We start from the raw sequence: 19884 nt of genomic DNA, 5'->3' as shown, positions 1-19884 counted from the left end.
TAAAGTTTGCAACACCAAGGGGCCTCTCCTCCCAGTGATGGCCGAGTAGGCCATCTTCTGCTACATATGCAGCTAGAGGTACGAGCTCTGGAGGTACTGGTTAGTTCATATTGTTGTTCCACCTATAGGGTTAGTGGATATTAGCCCAGAAACATAGAACACCCAAGATATAATTTGCAAAACACAAGAAAATCAAGAAGAGGGAAGACCAATGGGTGGATACTTCATTCCTCCTTAGAATAGGGAACAAAATACCCATGAAAGGAGTTACAGAGACAAAGTTTGGAGCTAAGACAAAAGGATGTACTATCCAGAGAATTCCTCACCCGGGATACATCCCACAATCAGCCACCAAACCCAGACACTATTGCATATGCCAGCAAGACTTTGCTGAAGGGACCCCGATATAGCTGTCTCATATGAGGCTATGCCAGTGCCTGGCAAATACAGAAGTGGATGCTCACAGTCATCTTTAGGATGGAACACAGGGCCCCCAATGGAGAAGCTAGAGAAAGCACCCAAGGACCTGTTATCTTTTTTTATAGTTTTGCTTTTCCAAGTTGTGTCAGTTACAGCCATTCTTTTTTTTTTTTTTTTAGGGTTTACTTTTACGCATGTGTGCATATGTTGTGACATATACACAGGTGCCCAAAGAGGCCAGAGGCTGTAGGATCCCCTGGAGCTGGCATTATAGGCAGCTGTGAGCCACCTGACATGGGTACTGGGAACTGAGTTGGAGTCCTGTAGAACAAGTGCTTAGCCACTGAGCTATCTCTCCACCCAGTCACTTGAGTTGCTCCTATACTTTGGCCAGACCCTCTTGGCTGGTATTTACACTGAGCACTCGACTGACCTGTCTTGTCTGAGCAGGTATGGACTTCCAGTGAACTTCCAGGCTGTGCTCCTACAGCCCCATAAAAAGTCAGCCACCAAACGCCTGAGAGAGGTGCTCAACTCTGTCTTCCGGCACCTGGATGAAGTTGCTGCAGCAAGCATACTGGATGTAGGTATCACGGGGACTCAGATGCACCACCACAAGTTGCATGCTGTCACTTTTAAGCGAGGGGATGTGTGTGGTGGCAGGACAACCGCACAGGACAGAATGTGTGCCCAGAACCCAAGAGAGTTCTCTTTGCCAAGAGGACTTTCTTTGCCATTGCTCTGCAGGCATCCGTGGAGATTCCTGGACTGCAGCTCAGCAACCAGGACTATTTCCCCTATGTGTACTTCCATATCGACCTCAGCCTTCTTGACTAGGTGGCCAGCCTGTTTCACTGCAGCCTCAGACCTTGCCAGACAACCGAGTCCTGCAGGATTCTGACTCAGAAGATAATCACAGACGTTAGTTAGAGTGTATTTATTTTTTTAAGTTACAATAAAGTGCTCAGTCCTGAGTCTTTTCTTGTGTTCTAATGTTAATTCCAAACTTTCTCTCAAGAGTTTTATGTGAAGTTAACTTGGCAACCCACTGGGGTTTTTAATGGGAGATTAATGAAACACCCTGAAACCCTGAGCCTAATAGTGAAGCCGCAGACAGACTCCAGGACATGAAATGCTGTTCTCACTTGGTACCACGTTTTCTACACAGAACCACATCCTTACCAAAAGGTCTGCGTTTCCGCTTACAGCCATTTCTACAGGAAGGTGGAGATGTGAGCCAGCAGGTCACAGTGCTGGTAGATTTTAGGCTAAACCTCAGACTCTGGTTTTATAATGTGCTACTAATTTCATACATTTATCAGCATTGTCCAAAATATCATTTTATTCTTTAATGGAAAAAGCCATTAATATTCAAACAAAGGAATCACATTTTAAAAACCCTATACATAAGAAACAGCCTCCAGGAACATTCAAGCAGCAGTCAGGAGGGAAAAATGTTTCAATAGCCCAGTTTTCTTCAAAGTATGCCAGAGAATACAATCCAATTCACTGCTACAATTCATAGAATTCGTCAGTGTTTTCTTGAGACGCTGAGGTTCACTGTTGGCAGTTTCCAGTGGCCGCATGTGCTGCTCAGAAAGGCCAGCGGCAGACAGCTGCCCGGAAGAACTTTCACTGCTGGAAAACTGCTCGCTCCCAAGGAAAGCCCAAGGAAGGCTGGGCCGTGGCTCACAACTCATCCTTCTCCAGGTCATCCAGCTCCACGTCACTGAGGTCAATGTCGTCCTCCACAGGGAGCTGGGGCACAGAGCGGCAGTTAGAGCCTCAGAATACAAGAGGTCTCAATAGAAAAGCAAATTCCAGCCGGATTCCACATCCCAGCCTGGCTCTTGCACCAATTATAACCCCACAGAAATTCAGAGGTCCAACCACCTGACTCCCACAGCTGACTGCACCTCACCTAGGCTTTCTGTTTAAAATAGGACTTCATTCTTTAGCCCAGTTTAGTCTGGTCTCAAACTCATGGCCATCCTTCTGCCTCAGCCTTTCAAGTGGCATATGTTCAATTACAGACATGAAACCAACCAAATCACTTTAAACTGTGATTTCTTAAAAAATGTATGTGTATGAATGTTTTGCAAGCATGTATGGCTGTGTGCCCTATCAGGTCTCAAGTTACACATAGTTTTAAGCCATTATGATGGTGCTGGGAATTGAACTCTGGTCCTATTGAAACAGTAGCCAGAGTTCTTAACTGCTGAGGCACCTCTCCAGTTCTAAATTGTGATTTTAGTAGAACATTCTTTCTCTAAAGTGAAAGCCAGCCAGGTGAGGAGCATGCTGCTAATGCCCCAGGCAGGACAGTAGGAACACTGTCTAATGGGGACTTCTTTTCCAGAGATGCACAAACTGGGGAGAAAGCCCCTTGATCTACTCACCTCACCATCCTTGCCATCCCAGGGCTCCCTGGGAGTGATGGTAGGAAAGGAACCACCCCCTACGGGTGCTGTGGAGCCACGCCCGAAAGACAGTTCCCTTGGGAAGAAATACCAAACACACATTTAGATATAAACAATGAATGAGCCAACTGTCCAAAGGAAATGCATCTTTAATGAACAGAGGAATTTTGCTTAGGACACAGACATGGAGCTGTGGAGGCACTGCCTAAAGAGCCCTTTCAACCACTGGTAATACCATAGTCAGGAGTGATGCTTCCCAGGCCTCTCATTGATAAAGCTAGCACTACTACTAAGTTTAAAGCCAAAATACTAAGCTATAAAAGTGTTTTAAAATGAGATGAGAACATATCATCCAAGTTCACTCCGAGGAAAGGCTGCCCATGACCCTGTCTGCTGAGCCCATGAGCTTGAAGAGCAAATCACTAGTGAGGTGAATGGTCAACCATCCCAGCCTGGTGCTAGGAGAATGCTGGCGGGCAGAGCAGCTTAGCAGTGACACCCAAACGTCTATCCGTAAAAAAGACTTAAAATCTGGCTACTCGAAAACAAAAAATACCATAAGTAAGAACACACAGGCTGTCTAACCCACAAAAAGTACAAGGTGACAGGCAAGAGAGGAAGCCATGAATTGATGTGGCATCAACTGTCCAGGACAAAACCAAAACTCGAGTGAGATTATTCTGTATGCAGAAACTCCCGATCATCAGATCCTCAAGATGAACTCATTAACTTCATTACCACTAACACAGCACGACTGGGGAAGGAGGAAGTCATTTTGTCTTCTAATGGTGCAGTGACTGTAGGGAGGTAGGTTTTTTTTCTTTTTTTTTTTAATAGAGTCTTAAATAGCTCAGGCTGATCTTCTGGCCTCTCTACCGACTGCTAGCTTATAGGCACCACAATTTCCAGCTCTAATTGTGTTTCTGAAAGCTTGCTCGTAGAGTATTTTTGTTTGTGATGGTGTTCTGAGACTACTGTAGCCCAGGCTGATCCTACTGCGTTCACCTCCTAAGTATCCAGGCAACAGGTTAAAAAAGAAAACCAGTAAGTAAAAAAAAAAAAAAATTTTTTTTTTTTTGCTGGGTGGTGGTGCACACCTTTGGTCCCAGCACTCCAGAGGCCAGAGGCAAGTAGATCTGAGTTCCAGGCCAGCCTGGTCTTCGAGTGAGTTCCAGGACAGCCAGGGCTACACAGAAAAACCCTGTCTCCAAACAAAACAAAACAATCAAGCAAACAGACCTACTAACCACCACCACCACCAAAAAAAAAATCCCAAAACAAAACTAGGGGCTGGAGAGATGGCTCAGTGGTTAAGAGCATTGACTGCTCTTCCAGAGGTCCTGAGTTCAATTCCCAGCAACCACATGGTGGCACACAACCATCTGTAATAGGATCCGATGCCCTCTAGTATGTCTGAAGACAGTTAGCAAAACAAAACAAAAACCACACAAAACTCTAAAACATTATTTTGGGTTCCATTTATTACCATGTTTGAGGAAAATATACACTCATTTCATGTTTTACTGAAGTTATTGGACTTACAGGAAAGTTCTTGATGTAGCATCCCTCAGTGTTGGTAATCATGGTGCAGTGTGACTTACAGTTTACTTGGTCTTAAAAACAACAGCCTCAGTATGGCCCCTGGTCCAGGCACTTATAGGACAGTGTGTTTATGTACAGAGGCAGCCCTAAACTTTTGTATCAAACAGGAAGTTCAGAACTCTCAAGTATCCTTTGTGTCAGGTGCCTTCCCCATGGCCGCAGAGAAATGAACACAGAAGAAAGCAGGGATGGAGAAACCCAGTCTTTTAGGTCAATGCCTTGTATTTGCCCAAGAACTGATGGAGTCTGAGGAAAAGGTGAACAGAGGGCAGGCTGGAGAGCTAGCTCTGCAAACTGGCTTTTGAAATAAGAACCAAGCACATTAGCCACAGCCGGAGGATCACATACAAATACCAAGTACATGGTAAAGGTGGGAATGGGTGAGACATGATTGCCCTAAGCATGTCTAAGACTTTGTGAGAGTTAACAATGGGCCAGGATAATGTGCAATATGACAAACAGCCTCACCCTGCACATGGACAGTTACTGCCACAGGAAAGAGTAATGATTTAAAAGTTCAATTTTACAAACATCCTTCCTGGCTTACATAGAACAATGAAAGCAAAACCCAACAGATAAAACAAACAACTAAGAAAACAATTACCTGAGAAACTCATTGATGCCTTGTTCACTGAAAGACCCCTTGAGAAGAGCAAATTTCATCTTGCGTGCATTGATGGCTGCCATGGCAGGGTACCCGAACCCTCCAATCCCTAGTGCGTTCTCCAGTTCATACTGGGCTCCAGCTTCTGTCCACAGCCACCTGGGAAAGCAGACTGGTCTTAGGGTAAGGATGCTTTGTGTACTAGACTAAAATACATTTAAACCTTCAGAAAGGAGCGTTGCACGAGGTGTGCTCAGATTCCACCAGAGTGTCCACTGCGTTTTCCTTCCCGTGTCACACTTGCACGCCCTGAGTCTCAGAGCTGGTAAGCAAGGAGCAGACAAACACGGGCACGCGCTACAGACAGCACTCACAGCAGTCACCAGGCCTGACCCGTTCTCTCAGAGGTGAGCGGGGCTTCGGAACTCACCCCCACATCTTCTTCTTGTACTTGTCAGCCAGTTTCAGAAGAACTTCCAAGTAAGAGTTTCTGCCTGCAGCTCCTGGTTTACAATAAAGTATTTTGATATTTTATCAAATATCAGTTCACTTAGGAAGTGCTTTAAGCAGCCAGCAGTGACAGTAATGAGAAACAGCCTGTGCTCACCAGTGTCCAGGATGTGAGGCAGTACGGCCACGACACAGAGCTGGTGCTCCTCGCATGTCTTCTTGGCTATGTCTTCGTTGATTATCTGCACGGAAGACAGTGCAGTTGAAAAGCTGAGCAACATGAACACTCAAGAGACTCCTTCCATACAATGCCGCCTACTACAGACACGCCATCTAGAATCAGCTGGAACAAAGTGCCACCGCTCATTCCCAAGCCACCTAGCAGTCTGTAATTACAGTGCCCTGACCTAGCCTGGCTTGCCACGGCTGAACACACATCTGTGCATGGCCATTTACAGTGTAAGGCTCTTGGCTGTCTGCTTCTCCAGAAGTCTACAAAGACGAGAATGATGTTCCCCTTTGGTGGGGCTGTAAGAACTGAAAGTGCCTGCATAAACACCAGGGCAGAGCCGTGGCCATGCCAGGTGATCCAACAGCCCAAGTGACTGAATCCACTCTTAACTTTTAAGCAGCTTAGTGAGCTTTAGATCACAGTGTAAGTATTTTAATGCCAGAAAGTTATGAAAAGCAGTCAATTAAAAAAAGGAGGACAGAGTCAATTTCTGGGGATGCATGCTGTAATCTCAGGCTTTGTGGGGCAGAAGCAGGAAGACTGCTGTGAAGTCAAGGCTCGCCTGGGCTACATAGTCAAACTGTGTAAAAAGCGAAGACTTCATGTGAACAAGGGGTAGTGCCATCAGCTGACCGGAAGCTTCCTCACTACTGGGGTAAGTACTTTACCTCAAGCAGCTCTGGAGGAGGGGCATTATCAGAGAACAAATCGAGGGCCCTTGACACTATGTCAGATCTCGTCCGACCACCATCATAGTCCACAGGAGACTCGCCTTTCTGAAATATCTTGATTGTAGGGAATCCTTTAATCTATCAAAGTATAACAACCAGAATATTTAAATGAAAACTTGGATAAAGAACCCCCCCCAAAAAAAAACCCAAGCCCCAAAATCTTTATGGTTTCTAAAACCACTTCATAGACATTTCACTATCACAAAAGTAAAAGCATGCTCCAGCCAAGCATGGTAACATCTGTAACTCCAGTTATTTGGGAGGCTGAAGCAAGGCCCACAAGTTGGAGGCAACTCTGGGCAATGAAACACTTCCTCAAAAGCAAGTATGTAAGAGTAGGGACCACAGCTCAGTGGTAGATCACTTGCCTAGCATATGTCAGTCCTGGCTTAAATCACCAAGACGGGGGAAAATTCCCGGCTGGAAGCGCACATGAATTGTGGCATTCAGGCAAACCCTGTTCAGGCTCTGGGTACTTAATAACACAATGTGCATACTGCAGAGCAAGAAGATCAACTTTCAAAAGCCAGGTGAGTGCTGGTGAACGAACCCACAAGTCCTGGGTTCTAGACTTGACAGTGAGGGACATCACCTCTTCACCTACAAAACAAACATCTCCCTACCTACTTTAAAGGGAGGCTAGGAGCCAAGTGGCTGCTGAAAATCTTGAGTATTCCTCAAAGTAAATGACTGTAGACACACTCACCCCGTATCGGCTGGCCAGAACCTGATTCATGGTGGCATCCACAGCTGCCAGTTTCACTTTTCCCTTTGTTTGCTCCTTTACTTCTGTAGCCGCAGCAGCCCATTCTGGCTCCAGGCTGTAGAAACAGTGACCTCACAGCACAGGTCCTTAGACTGAGCTGCACAGCCTAATCCCTGTCTTATGTCACAATTCAAATACACTGTGGTAGCTTCACCAAAGGGATGATGTACAGCTCTTACTGAACGAGCTCTATGAGTACACTGGAAGTGTTGTGACCGAGTTACACGCTCGGCTGAAGGCACTTACTTTTTGCAGTGTCCACACCACGGAGCATAAAACTCAACCATCCAAACGTCTTCACTGTCAAGGACATTCTTATCAAAGGTGTCATCCGTCAGCTCTACCACGTCTTTCTTACTTGAACTATCACCTCTGCCCTGTCACAGCAACATGACAAATATGAACGCCACTTCTACTACAAGTACCGACAAAACAATCATTTCACAAGGCAATCAAGTTTTTTACTTGTTCATCAGCAAACAAATGAAAATCATCGTTCACCAGGATTGCACTGGAAGATTGGAAACAGTCTTAACCAATTCCTGCTACATTTAAACAACATATGATCTATACCTGCTATATTTTATGGAGCGCTCAAGTACTCCACAGCAGGGATGAATGCAGACTCTGACAGAGCATTCTGTGTAAACACAACTGTTGCTCATTTTCATATCTGAAATCCAGATCATTCGAGATAGCTTAAACGATTGTTTCATCTCCTTTCCCAGGCTGTGTACGTGACAGGCAAACACTCTGCTATGAACCTACACCCTCAGGCCTGAATTTTCTTCAGCCAAACTTACAGTACTGTTCACTCTGCTGTGCTGTGTCATCTGTCACCTGGCTAACTGTCTTGGCAGGAGCAAGACAACAGGGTCACCACCACTGGATGGTACTGAGACTATGGCCTCTTGAGGGGGTGGAGAGCCATGTTATAAAGAACTTCAACACTTCATTTCTAAGGGTGCTTCAGCATCTATCAAGCTTCACACTTTATACACAAGCATGGCAACAGCCATCCCTACAACACGACTTTCTGCCTCTTCCTATTTATCCTACAGAACTTGCCACGTGTTTCAGACTCACTGCCAGAGACACAGCCCAGAGCTCATGCAGAATCCATGACTCTCCTCTCGGAACTGGGAGGGTCATGAGATCTCAGCGCTTGCTGCCCTTGGCATGGAGCTTCTTCACTCTTTGTAGTTCCAATTCTCCATTCCAGCCCAGGGCCCAAGACACCTATCTGGGAACCTCATTATCAGACTGTGACAAGGTGTTCTGGGGCTCACTAGGTATTGCCCTGTAACTCTAATATGGCAATGAACAAGCTGGGTAGCTGATTTTCTTCTCTGAGATCTGATGAACCACCTGTAATAATACTTTAATAGAAATTTTACCAATTTATAATATAAGGGGAACTGGACAGGGATTGTTCATTCACTCCTGTAATTCCAGAACTTGGGAGGTAAAAGTAGGAGGATTAGGAGTTTCAGGTCATCCAAGGCTAGCCTAGGTTACACGACACTCTCTATGAGGAACACACATATCCAGGCAGAAAGCAAGACACATTGAAATAACAGCCTTACCTGCTTTCCAGAACTGTACCCACCACTCCGCCCACCAAGGCGATCCTTGACGAGCTGGCGCAAGGCACTGAGGGCGGCATCTACAATGGCTTCTCCCGTTCTGCCACCTGTGGGACAACAAAGGACGGGCAGGTGAAGGCAGGTCATCTCAGGCTGGTGTCTGTATGAGTGCCTCTGGGAGGCTCGGGAGGACTTGAAACTATCCATGTCAGAGGCAACTGGTGGCAGTTAGGTGTCCCATGCACTCACTGCTGCACATTCTCTTTCTTTAGTTTACTGTTACTAATGTGAACGAGATCTTTCTGTTCTGTCTGGAAAATAACTTCTTCTGATAAGAAAATGCCACGCTTACTGTATGGACAACACAGACACAGAAGAGCAGCTTAATTTCTAGTCAGGAAAACAGGGAAAAAAAATCCCCAAATACATGGGGGAAAAGGCGACAACCCCTTTTCTAAAATGAAGAATAGACAGAAATGTGTGGGAAGAGTAGAACATGAGACATCTCTGAAGCCAAGTCATGAGAAAACTTTCAAGGGCTCTCTTTTTTGCTTCCAGTTTAGCTGTTAAGAGCAACTCAGTCCTAAGTGACAACCTCATTACAACTCTGAAAGCATCCGAGGTCTGCATGGGACCCTAGCTCAGGAAAACAAATAAAACCTCAACCATACAAGAGCGCAGTAAGTATGGAAGTCTATCCAAAACTACAGACTTAAGACTCCAGGCGGGGCTAGAAACTGGCCCAGAGGAGCAGGGATAATACATGTCTTGAAGTCATCTTCAAAGGCCAAGGTCTAATGGACTTTCCACCATCACATTAGAAGGAAAACAGTGCAGGAGCCACCCTGACCCATGGTTCCCATCTTCTATGGTCTACTTAACCTCAGTCCAAGAATATGCTTTGTCCTAACTCTTTCAAGGGGACAGACCACGGTCAATGATTTTACTGCTCTATTTACTGTTGCTGCTGGTAATCTCCAACTGCCTAATTTATGGGTAGGAAAAGTCTACACTGACTGTTTATGGTCAGGCATCTACTAGAAGTCTTAGACCAAGTGTAAGGCAGGAGCACTTATCAGGAAATGCTCATCTAACTGAAGGGCCAGACTCAGTATGAGAGCAGCCTTACACTCTTTCTGCAAACAGCTCTATGTCCGAGCCAGTCTTTGTCCCACCTTTTGTACAGAATATACCCAAGCAGAGCTCATCTAGGGAAAGAGGGTTTCCCACCGTGAACCAGTGTTGACCTGATCTTCTTATAACAGGCCATATGCATGCAAGTACTCTCCAGCTTTGAGGCTATACTGCCTCCTGCTGCCACCCAGCCCTGCTGTTGGGTGCAAAAGCAGCCTTGCCAATCCACAAAGCTACAGATGCAGCTGGGTCCCAAACACCCTATCCAGGACAGGTAAGATGGCTCCAAGTCTGACAACCTGAGTTTAATTTCTGAGACCCGCATGGTAGAAGGTGAGAACTCCTGAAACTGGTCCTATGGCCTTCATGTGAGCGCTGAAGTCCATATATGCCACCAATAAATACATGCAATTAAAAAACCCACCTTGTTTACAAGTAAATATGGCAGCAGAAGAATGCTCTAAGCATTCCACTTTTGTCAAACAGCAAAACTATAACCAATTATCATTCCAAAGAAAAAAGACAGGATGTTTACTCTGGAAAGCAACGTTCATCATTTCACAGATCTTTGCAGTTTGGGATATCAAGAAGAAATGATGCACCCAAGGCTTTATCTCTAAGGATTCTGACCTCCCAAGTATGGAGATTTACCAAGCAGACTGGTACCTGTTACCAGGTATGTGTCATCTATCCTTTAAACATACTATTTTAACTACATTTCTGGTAGCCTAAAGCTGTCTTTACCAAACTGTTTACAGAGAAAAGAAGCAAGGCAGAGCAGTTAAGTGCTGTGTGAGGCGTAAGCATGAGACGGAGGGCAGTCATGGGAGTCTGCTGCCTTGAGCTTACTTCAGACTTCGTAATCTTGGCCCTCCCCATCCTGTGTTTAACTGTGATTCTCCTACTCAGCCCACAGGCACTTCTGTTCACCTAAGCAACCATCAGCCAGATTTGCTGTAAAGATTATATTCAACACTTTAATTAGGACCATAATCTGTCGCAATTCAACAATTCTCATTAGATACTGTTTGTGTGTATGTGGCTAACGACTGATGGAGGACCCTGCACGCGCTGAGCATAATAAGCTCACCACTCAGCCATCACAGCCTGCCATGCAGTGTGAGAGCAGCATTAATTCCCTAGAGTTCAGGGCCAGAACTCTCCTCTAGCTGCCTCGGTGACTCCTAACAGACTTTCACAAGTTTTGCATCTCTAGAACTGGGAGAATTTGGAGTACCTATTGCCAATAGTTTATGACACTAACAACAGTTTCATAGTCAACTGCATATGTACACAAGGCATAAAGATTATGAGCCAAGCCATGCATGTTTCGCCAGACCCTAGTCTTACAGTCAAGGGAGGCAAACAGATCTTTATCAAATATTAATTTAATTATAATTAAATATAAATATAATAATTTAAATATAATTAAATTATAATTAAGCTATAATGAAAAAGGCAGGGAGGTAAAAAGGTGTGGGTCTCCACTACCCTAAATAATTCAAGCACATACACCTTTACCTACGAGCTAATGCTCGAAACGTGGAGGAGATATTAAGTGCTCTATGCCATTACAGAAAACGTTAAAATACTGCAGGAGCCAGCTAACTGTTTGAGAAGGGAATGCGCACAGGGGAATGGAGTAGGGAAGAATCCTTACCCTGATAATCTTCTGGCTTGTTTTTGTTAGCTCCAAATATCTTGATGGTAGGAAATCCCTGGACACCATACTGACCTCCCAGGGACTGATGTTTGTCTGCATTGACGGCCCCGACTTTAACAACATCCTGAGGAAATGCAGAAGGGTTACCTCTCTTCCTACTACTACAACCTCAACACTCAAGTGCGCAGGTAAAGGCTGAGTGCAGTTGTAAGGACCCCCTCAGACTTTAGCCTTGAAAACCAGGGTAGAAGTTGTACATGGTGTGAAGGGCAAGTCTAGTCAGGAGAGGAACTGTGGAGGGCTGGACAGCAAAGCCTTCAGAACCAGCCTGGCTAAGATAATTACATAATTTAGCGTGGAAACAGACACATGCCCCACGCCCTTCCCCAGCACGGTACACAACCAACAAGCAGGGCTTTATTATGCAAATTGCCTCCTGGGGTAAACTAAGTCATCTCCAAATTTAACTGCACACAAGTGAAGGAGACCCTCTACCGAGACTCACTTTCAAAGCCGTTGCTGCTTTCTTCCATTCTGGTGTTAACCTCTGGCAGTGACCACACCTTTAGAGAGACAAAACACAAATAGGGTGACAGTTAAACCCTTTGACCTCCCCAGGAGGATGCCTCGGGCCTGGGAGCCTGCAAGGAAGACGAGTACCAAGCCACCCAATGACTCTACATAGGACACTGGCTTTTCCTCAACCTGATGAAAGCCCTAGTACACCATACTCACTAAATAAGCTCCAGCTGTTGTCCACTGCCTGGAACAGGCCCATTAGAACACAAGGGGAAAGGCCTTTGTCTTTCAGGCACTAAGACTGTAAAACAACTCAAACAGAACTCGAGTAAGTCAGGCAGGGCGGCACACCTGTCATGCTGGCATCTGAGTGGCAGAGGCAGGAGGACCTCGTCAAGGCCAAGCATACTACATGACAGAGACAGAAACCCATTTCTATTGTCCAATAAGGCGCCATGGGCAACTGCACTGTTCATTCTCACTGCTGTACAATGCCCTCTGGATGCAGACAGTATAGTTTACCTATAGGCAATATGGTTTTATTAGTCTCTTCTACCTGGGTCTCTAAAGACCCACCTTCACTTTCACAAAGGATGTCGCTGGACCTATGGAAAGCTGAGGACAAGCCTTCTCTATCTTCACTCTACAAATGATAAAATAGGCAGGCAAATGAATTGATTCCAACGCTGGCCAGACTATGTCCACCGCCTTTCTGAATTGAGCCACTGCCCCATCGTGTTCCCACATAAACACTATGTCATGTGATCAATAATACTCTAGAGGGATCTGAACTCAGTCCCAACATTTTAAGCGAGATGATTTTTAAGCGATCCCTTGAGTTGGTGCTTTGACATACTTGTACATGCTTTGTTGTTTAGGTGAGACACAATCCAGGTCAAATTTTCACAAGGCTTAGGTTTCAGTTATCTAAGAAGGGAGGACTCACACTGTTAAGAGCACAAACCCCTTCAGTCTGATGTTAGGCACTATGCACAGACCACATAAAAATCAATCCATTTTTGCTAAGCTGTAATAGAAAACATAGGAGTTCTTTCTAGTATAAATGTAAACATCCCACAATTGATGAAATTACTACTTAAAAGCTGCCATGAATAAAAACCACAACTATTCTTATTATAAATGAATATACAATTGCTGCAGACATTCTAACATCATTATGTCCACAACTACGTTAGTACTACATAGTTGTTAGACTTACTGATGCCTCATGGTATCTGCTACTCTAGAAAAGAAGTACAAGTGAAGTGTCCATAATGCTGAAATGTTAATTCCTGATGTAGCTCAGGACCTAGTGTGAGCAAAGCCTTGGTTTCACTCCTAGCACTGCAAAGAGTAAAATCCAGCCAGCAAAACCACTCAAGCATGAACCCTTCTGAGCACTCTGTGACACCCAGTTTGGGGTTTTGAATTTTAGAGTTGTTCAACGATTAAAATCTGTGTAAATATTTCAAACTCTGAGAAACTCCAACCCCCTCCCCCTAGCCCCAAGCACTCTGGAGGAGACATCCGTTTGTACTCTCTCTCTCTCACGCTATAGCTCTCCATTCTTTTATTATTTTTCAAGTCTCATATAGTCCAGAGGTAGATGCTGAACTTCTGATCCGCTTGCCCAAACCCCTCAAGTGTTTTGTTATTTCTTATTTAAGAAAAGGCTTTGCTATGCAGCCCTGGAACTACTCACAGCGCTCCCACCTCAGCTTCTGGGGTGCTAGAACCGATGGCATGTGCCATGCTGCCTGACTCTTATGCTCTGCTCAACTTTACTGTATGAAGGAATCCAAGGCTCAAGGGACTGTTCTAACTAGACATGTCTTACTTAGAATACTATTCATAAGCCTGCCAGCGTAATCATTACCCACCACACCTAGAACCTGCCTTCAAAATCACACCATCAGGTAAAGTTTCACAGGGAAACTGCACTGAAGCTATCAGAAGCAAATCAACTACCCACAACACAAGAGGTAAGAAGCTGAATGTGAAAAACGTCTCACAGAGTCAATTATTAACAGCCTGTACAAGTAGTTATTTGATGGGCTAACCACAGAAACCAGCAACTGGATTTAAAACCATACGTACCTTTATAAAAAGAGCCAGGTTCACTTTGGCATGAAGGTTTGACACCACACCTCCACTTTCTACGCTGGCCCTTAAATCTGCTGAGAAGCATTGCTAAGTTTCTAGAACTATTTCAGAATCCACCAAAGGACCTTTATCAGGAACACCCAAAAATACATCCACTTAAGGTCTCAGAATTCGATGGTAAGGCTTTCATGTGAGCCCAGGCCATGTAGCACAGGTCTGTGATGCCAGCAATTTGGGAGATTGAGGGAAAGGCTTCCCTGAAATTTGGAAATGAGTTCAAGGCCAGCCTAGACAACCTGGCAAGAATCTGCCTTAAAATTAAATAAAACTCATGTCATATCCTGTGGTGACTCAAATGAGATTCCCCTTCCCTAGTTTCAGACACTGAAATACTCAGGCCCCAGTGGGTGGCGCTGTTTGGACAGGCTTAGCAGGTGCAGCCTTGAGGAAGTACATCACTGGGGCAGGCTTTGAGAGTTTAGACTCATATCATTTCTAGTTGGCTCTCTCTGTTGCATTTTGAACCATGCCTTTTGCCTGCTGCCTCTAACCCTCTGGAGCTGTAAGTCTACATAAATTCCTTTTTTTTAAAGCTGCATGGTCATGGTGTTTTACCACAGCAATGAAAGTAACTAAGAGCATCCATTTCCAAAGCTTACAAGATGCTGTTCACAGTTGAGAGTCCAACCCCCTGTGTTGGCTCATTTTCAGAGGCATGTGGCTTGCAGACTAACTTCTCTCAGGGTCTTACAGTCTGCTGCTTTACCACTACAGCCCTGACACATTTCACATACTTTCCACTCATCATCAAAAGCTTTAACTAGTAAACAATGCAGCACTGTTTACTATGTATGATTACAGACTGTGATGTACGAAAGCCCCTGGTCTCCTTCCAACACGTGGGTCCTGAGGATTAAACTCAGGCCACCAAGCACGGCAGCACTTGGCTCAGACACCTTGCCAGACCACCCTACAACTGATTCAGCTGCCATGACTTTCAAGAGACCTGACATGTGCAAGCCAGTCTCCTAGTCTCCATTTCTACAACTGTTTGGACATAGTGGTACAGATCTGTAATCTCAGTTCTCAGCCAGTCTGGGCCACATAGTGGAAGTTCCAGACCAACCTAGACCACACAGAAAACCTGCACTCATGTGCAGGCCTGGTGGTACATGCCTTTAATCCTAGAACTCTGGAGGCAGAGGCAGTCGGATCTCAACAAGTTCAAGGCCAGCCTTCTCTACAGAGTGAGTTCCAGGTCAGCCACGGCTAATGATCCTGTCTCAAACAAACGAACAACAAAAACCAAGTAAGTCTTTAAAAAGTATAACTATTTTATAATACATACCATGGTGCATAAAATTCTACAAGCCACAGGCCGTCACTCTGAATAACTTCTCTGTTGAAATTTGATGGCGTCAACTCGATGACATCATCACTAGAAGAATACAGACCGCTGACTGCTAGAAAGAAGGTGCAGCTCACCAGACCTGAACAGACGACAAAAACACAGCAGTGTCAGCACAGTCCCCAGCACGAGGCTCTCCCCCACCCAAAGCCCCTGCAGAAGAGGGTGGCCAGGCCTGCCTCCCTCCAGCTCTTTCCTTCTTCCCGCTGTAGTACTGAGCATGAAGGGCATAGAACTCACAACCATTACAGCTGCTGCTTCTAACTCTGAGTGCAACCACTTGAGTCTTCACAGCTAGCCAGAATCTAGGAATCTTCATTTTTTTTAAAAAATAAGCAACCACAAGAAGAAAAGGACCATGTATATTCAATGCAAATATATCAGAGTAGCTCTCTAACTCCTGTTTCCAAGTTGTTGATTCAGTAAGTCTTGGCATGAATAAACAGATATATTATTTAAGAACATTATATCTGATGGAATCCAGTTGATTTTTTTAAAGATTTATTTATTATTTTATATATAAGTATACTGTAGCTGTCTTCAGACACACCAGAAGAGGGCATCGGATCCCATAACAGATGGTTGTGAGCCACCATGTGGTTGCTGGGAATTGAACTCAGAACCCCTGGAAGAGCAGTCAGTGCTCTTAACCGCTGAGCCATCTCTCCAGCCCCTAGGTTTTTGCTTTGTTTTTTTAAAAAAAGATGTGAAAGCAGATGTGATGGCTCAGTGAATAAGAGCACTTGCTAGGCAAGCATAACCATCCACGTGCCCTTAGTGACCATATAAAGAACTGAGCATGGTTTTATGTCTGCAACCCCATTGTGGAGAAGGAGAGGGCAGAGGTAGGAGGATCCTGAAAGCTTGCTGGCCAGCTGAAAAGAGAGCTTTTAGTTCAGTTACAGACCCTCTCTAAAGGGAATAGGTAGATAGAGGAAGACACTCAACATGTCCCTTTGGCCTCTGCGGGTTCAGACACCTTTACACTCAAGAGAATGTGCCAAATATGCCCACATCACACACAAATACAAAGATATCACAGAAGGAACTATCGAGAAAGGGGAATGGGACCCGAGAGAGAGGGAACAACAATGGGTAATGTGTTGAGTGTAGTGAATATAGTCAAAGTACACTACATACATGCATGAGAATGTCACACAATAGCTACTCTCTGTACTGTGAGTATATGCTAATCTAAATGTCTAAGAAGTACACTACATTTGAATTTAACAGCTAACATACAACCAGAAGGCAGAGCAGGGAGGGCTGAAGCTGCTATGTTTAATGACACTGTTGTCTGTGAGCACCTGGGCTACTGTGATAGTGAAAAGAACCAGCAGCAGAGGACAGAGGACTGGACAAGCGGAGGGAAGAAGTCCAGAGAACACAGACAACTGTTTACATGAGTTTCATTGTGAAGACCTGGGAAGAGCAAGAGCCATGTGGGGTGGAGGGACGCATCTCCCTAGAGATGCAAGTGGTCTGCGTGGATATGTGTGCATAGTGGGAGAGGCCGAGGACACTGAGGGTCTGAACAAGATGCCCTGAATCAGGAGCTCTGCAAGGCTTCCACTATTTTCACTAAGTGGGGCAGGATGAGTATGTTTCGATGCTGGCTCAGCCAGTGGGGCTGTTCCCTCAAACTATTATCCCCTCTGAAAGCCACCAGCCACATGTGGCTACCGCAAACTGAAAGCTTCTCCAATGGTAAGGAAACATATTGGTTCCAAAGACTTGAAGAAAAACAGAAACAAATTTCTATTAATATTCTCTCACTGGTTATATGCTGGAATCATGATGTTAACCCATGAGTGTGGCTTAAAGATAGGATGTGCACTAAGAAGCACACACGGAGACTATCTCACCACCAGGTCAAAGCTACAAACAGGGACAGCTAGCTCATCATTAGGGGGATATAATCCAGTGGGCTTGCCACCGTAAATGCAGTTGTTATGTAAACTTAGTTCAAAACACTGTTAGCTGTTCTGCTATGCCTTTTTATTTGTGGCTCCTAGAAAACTTAGGATATTACACACAGTTTGCATTGTATTTCTATTGGATGGTAATGCTCGCTGAAAGGAATAGTAGTGCTTGCCTCCAGAGTGTTGGGATTAAAGACACATGCTACTATGCCTAGTAAGTTTATCTTGTTTATGAAACTGTCATGAAGTTGGGCAGTGGTGGCGCACGCCTTTAATCCCAGCCCTTGGGAGGCAGAGGCAGGAGGATGTCTGAGTTCGAGGCCAGCCTGGTCTACAGAGTGAGTTCCAGGACAGCCAGGGCTACACAGAGAAACCCTGTCTCGAAAAAAAAAGAAAAAAAAAAGAAATTGTCATGAATTCATATTTGTTTGATACACTGAGTCTTGTGAAAATTGAAAGGTAGAAAAAAAAGTCTAGTTATAGACACTTGGAAGGTAAAGTCATTACGGACTACCAATCATCTCCCATGTAACCTTGTTATAATCGACTTCTGACTGATGGCCACCCTAACTTTTAAGGTGCTTAGGTCTTAGACCTTTGATAGGGTAGCCATCTGTTAAGAGAAGCTCTCAAGGAACTAGGCAAAGTGTAAAGACAGAAGTCTTACTATATCAGCCATGGAAGAGGAATGCCTTCCTGAGGCATGGAGCCTCCATCCCTGTGGGAGCCTGCAGAGAACATGTTGCTCCCCTGATGCCCTAATGGCCAAGAGAAGTGGAACCACCCAGTTCTGCCTCAGCCTACCAACTGATGGCTCTAAGATGATCTAACAGGGTTAGGAAGAATCAAATACACTGTTCCTTGCACTTGCTCTCCAAGCAACAGCCCCACCCCCACCCGGGGTGGTGGTGGTGGTTTACTATGGCTGAATAGGTCAATGCTGACCCATCAAATCCTGCTTCTAAAATTCACATGGCCACTCTACACAGTGATAATGAGCACCACCGGGAAAAAAAGAACTCCCAGGGTCCACAATCTATGCGTGCAGATGGTTTTGCCATCTGTGGCTTCCCATTCAATCTCTGTAGCAGTTAAGGGTGTTATAAATTCACACCAGTAACATTTCTGCCTGGCAGCCGCTGGCAGCAGGGTAGCCAAAAAAAAGGCTGACTACCTTATTAAAATAATGAGTTAATTGATAGAATCACTTTTTCACAGGCACTCACTGGAAAACCAAAGATTAAATCTTTCCCTCTCATCTGCTCTCTACAGTAACCCAGAAAGTAGTATTTTTCTTGCTTACTCTCTTTAAATATGTACTATAGCTCATGGGGCGAACACGGTTGAAAAAAGCTGGCAGAGCAGTGAGAAAATATGCTCCGGGTCTCAACTAGTAAATGGAGGGAGAAGTGGTGTAGGGATCCACCTCCCTCTCCTACTTTCTAGCCAGGATCAGCTGAGTTAACTAATGTCAAAAACTATAGGCCCATTTACAAGGACAGCCGGGAGATGAGGGCCCCTCAGATTCGCCCACGAGTCGCTAAACATCATTCCCGGACACCTGGGTGGACGACCAAAGGCATTTTAAGTGCTCAGGAGTTGTGAGGCCTTGGTCAGTGGGCACTGCCCACTTCTAAGACACCTTCGGGACAGGCCTCTGCTATCTGCCTATAAAAGTGAAGGCTGAGCTGGACCGGAGGCGGACCGCACTCGTGGGGAGCAGAGGCTGCAAGTCTCCGACTCCCCGGGGCCTCCCGTAGTGGGCCCGACCTGGCCTCTCCCACCCAGCTCGCCGCGAAGTCCCCAGGCAGGCCCGGCAACTCGTCCCTCCACTCGGCCCTGCTTCGCGGCCCCGGCCCTTCAGGCTGCCTCCGACCGGCTTCCCACCACAGGCCCGCGCTTACCGAGCACCAGGCGAGCCATGCCGATCACCCGCATTCTGTCCGTGCCGCCGCTGCCTCGGCTCTGCCGCGCCCACGTCCCGCCCTCGGCTTCTAGCGGGCGGTGCGCCGGCGCGCGGAGGCGGGCCGGAAGGGCTCGCCACGCCGTGGCCGCCTTTCATTGGTCTCTGTGGACTTCGCTCATGTGCGTGGCCAATTGAAAGCGGCCGGGTAGAGGTTACCGGTTTGTTTTTTTTTCCTCGGGGGTGGGGGCGAGCGGAGTAGCGGAGCGGGGCGGGGCAGGGCGAGGATGGGCGGGGAATGAAGGGGCGGGGTCAGGGGACCTCCGGCCCTGTTCCTGCGGGGTACCCCTTGTTCCCCTAATTTTTTTCTGAGTTAACTGAAACAAAACAAAAAACCCAGGACTAAGGGGTCCTCATTTCT

General features: G+C 45.8%; 2 protein-coding genes across 8 annotated transcripts in view; one reads left to right on the top strand and one right to left on the bottom strand.

The window, feature by feature from the left end:
• Window positions 1-1395, top strand: part of Atp6v1c2 (ATPase, H+ transporting, lysosomal V1 subunit C2) — a 40666-nt gene extending 39271 nt beyond the window's left edge. For 5 of the 7 annotated variants that reach the window (XM_006515196.3, XM_006515198.3, XM_006515199.3 and 2 more), the window contains 2 exons: window positions 871-1003; window positions 1168-1394. In XM_006515196.3, coding sequence (XP_006515259.1) covers window positions 871-1003; window positions 1168-1257 — 223 coding nt within the window. In that variant the 3' untranslated portion in view covers window positions 1258-1394. Of the gene's footprint in view, window positions 1-870; window positions 1004-1167 lie in introns of all 7 variants that reach the window. The other 2 variants (NM_133699.2, NM_001159632.1) reach the window with 1 other exon arrangement.
• Pdia6 (protein disulfide isomerase associated 6) lies at window positions 1331-19527 on the bottom strand. The gene is made up of 13 exons (NM_027959.4): window positions 19465-19527; window positions 15579-15720; window positions 12114-12171; window positions 11606-11732; window positions 8812-8918; window positions 7472-7602; window positions 7166-7280; window positions 6397-6537; window positions 5654-5738; window positions 5477-5549; window positions 5047-5205; window positions 2820-2916; window positions 1331-2178 (listed from the first exon to the last, which is right to left on the bottom strand). The coding sequence occupies exons 1-13, from the start codon at window positions 19481-19483 to the stop codon at window positions 2110-2112; spliced, it is 1323 nt and encodes a 440-aa protein (NP_082235.2). The 5' UTR covers window positions 19484-19527; the 3' UTR covers window positions 1331-2109.
• Between the last annotated feature and the right edge of the window lie 357 nt (window positions 19528-19884).

This window comes from Mus musculus, chromosome 12, assembly GCF_000001635.26.
Source record: "Mus musculus strain C57BL/6J chromosome 12, GRCm38.p6 C57BL/6J".
Lineage (NCBI taxonomy): Eukaryota > Metazoa > Chordata > Mammalia > Rodentia > Muridae > Mus > Mus musculus.
This window is presented reverse-complemented; position numbering and strand designations above follow the sequence as displayed.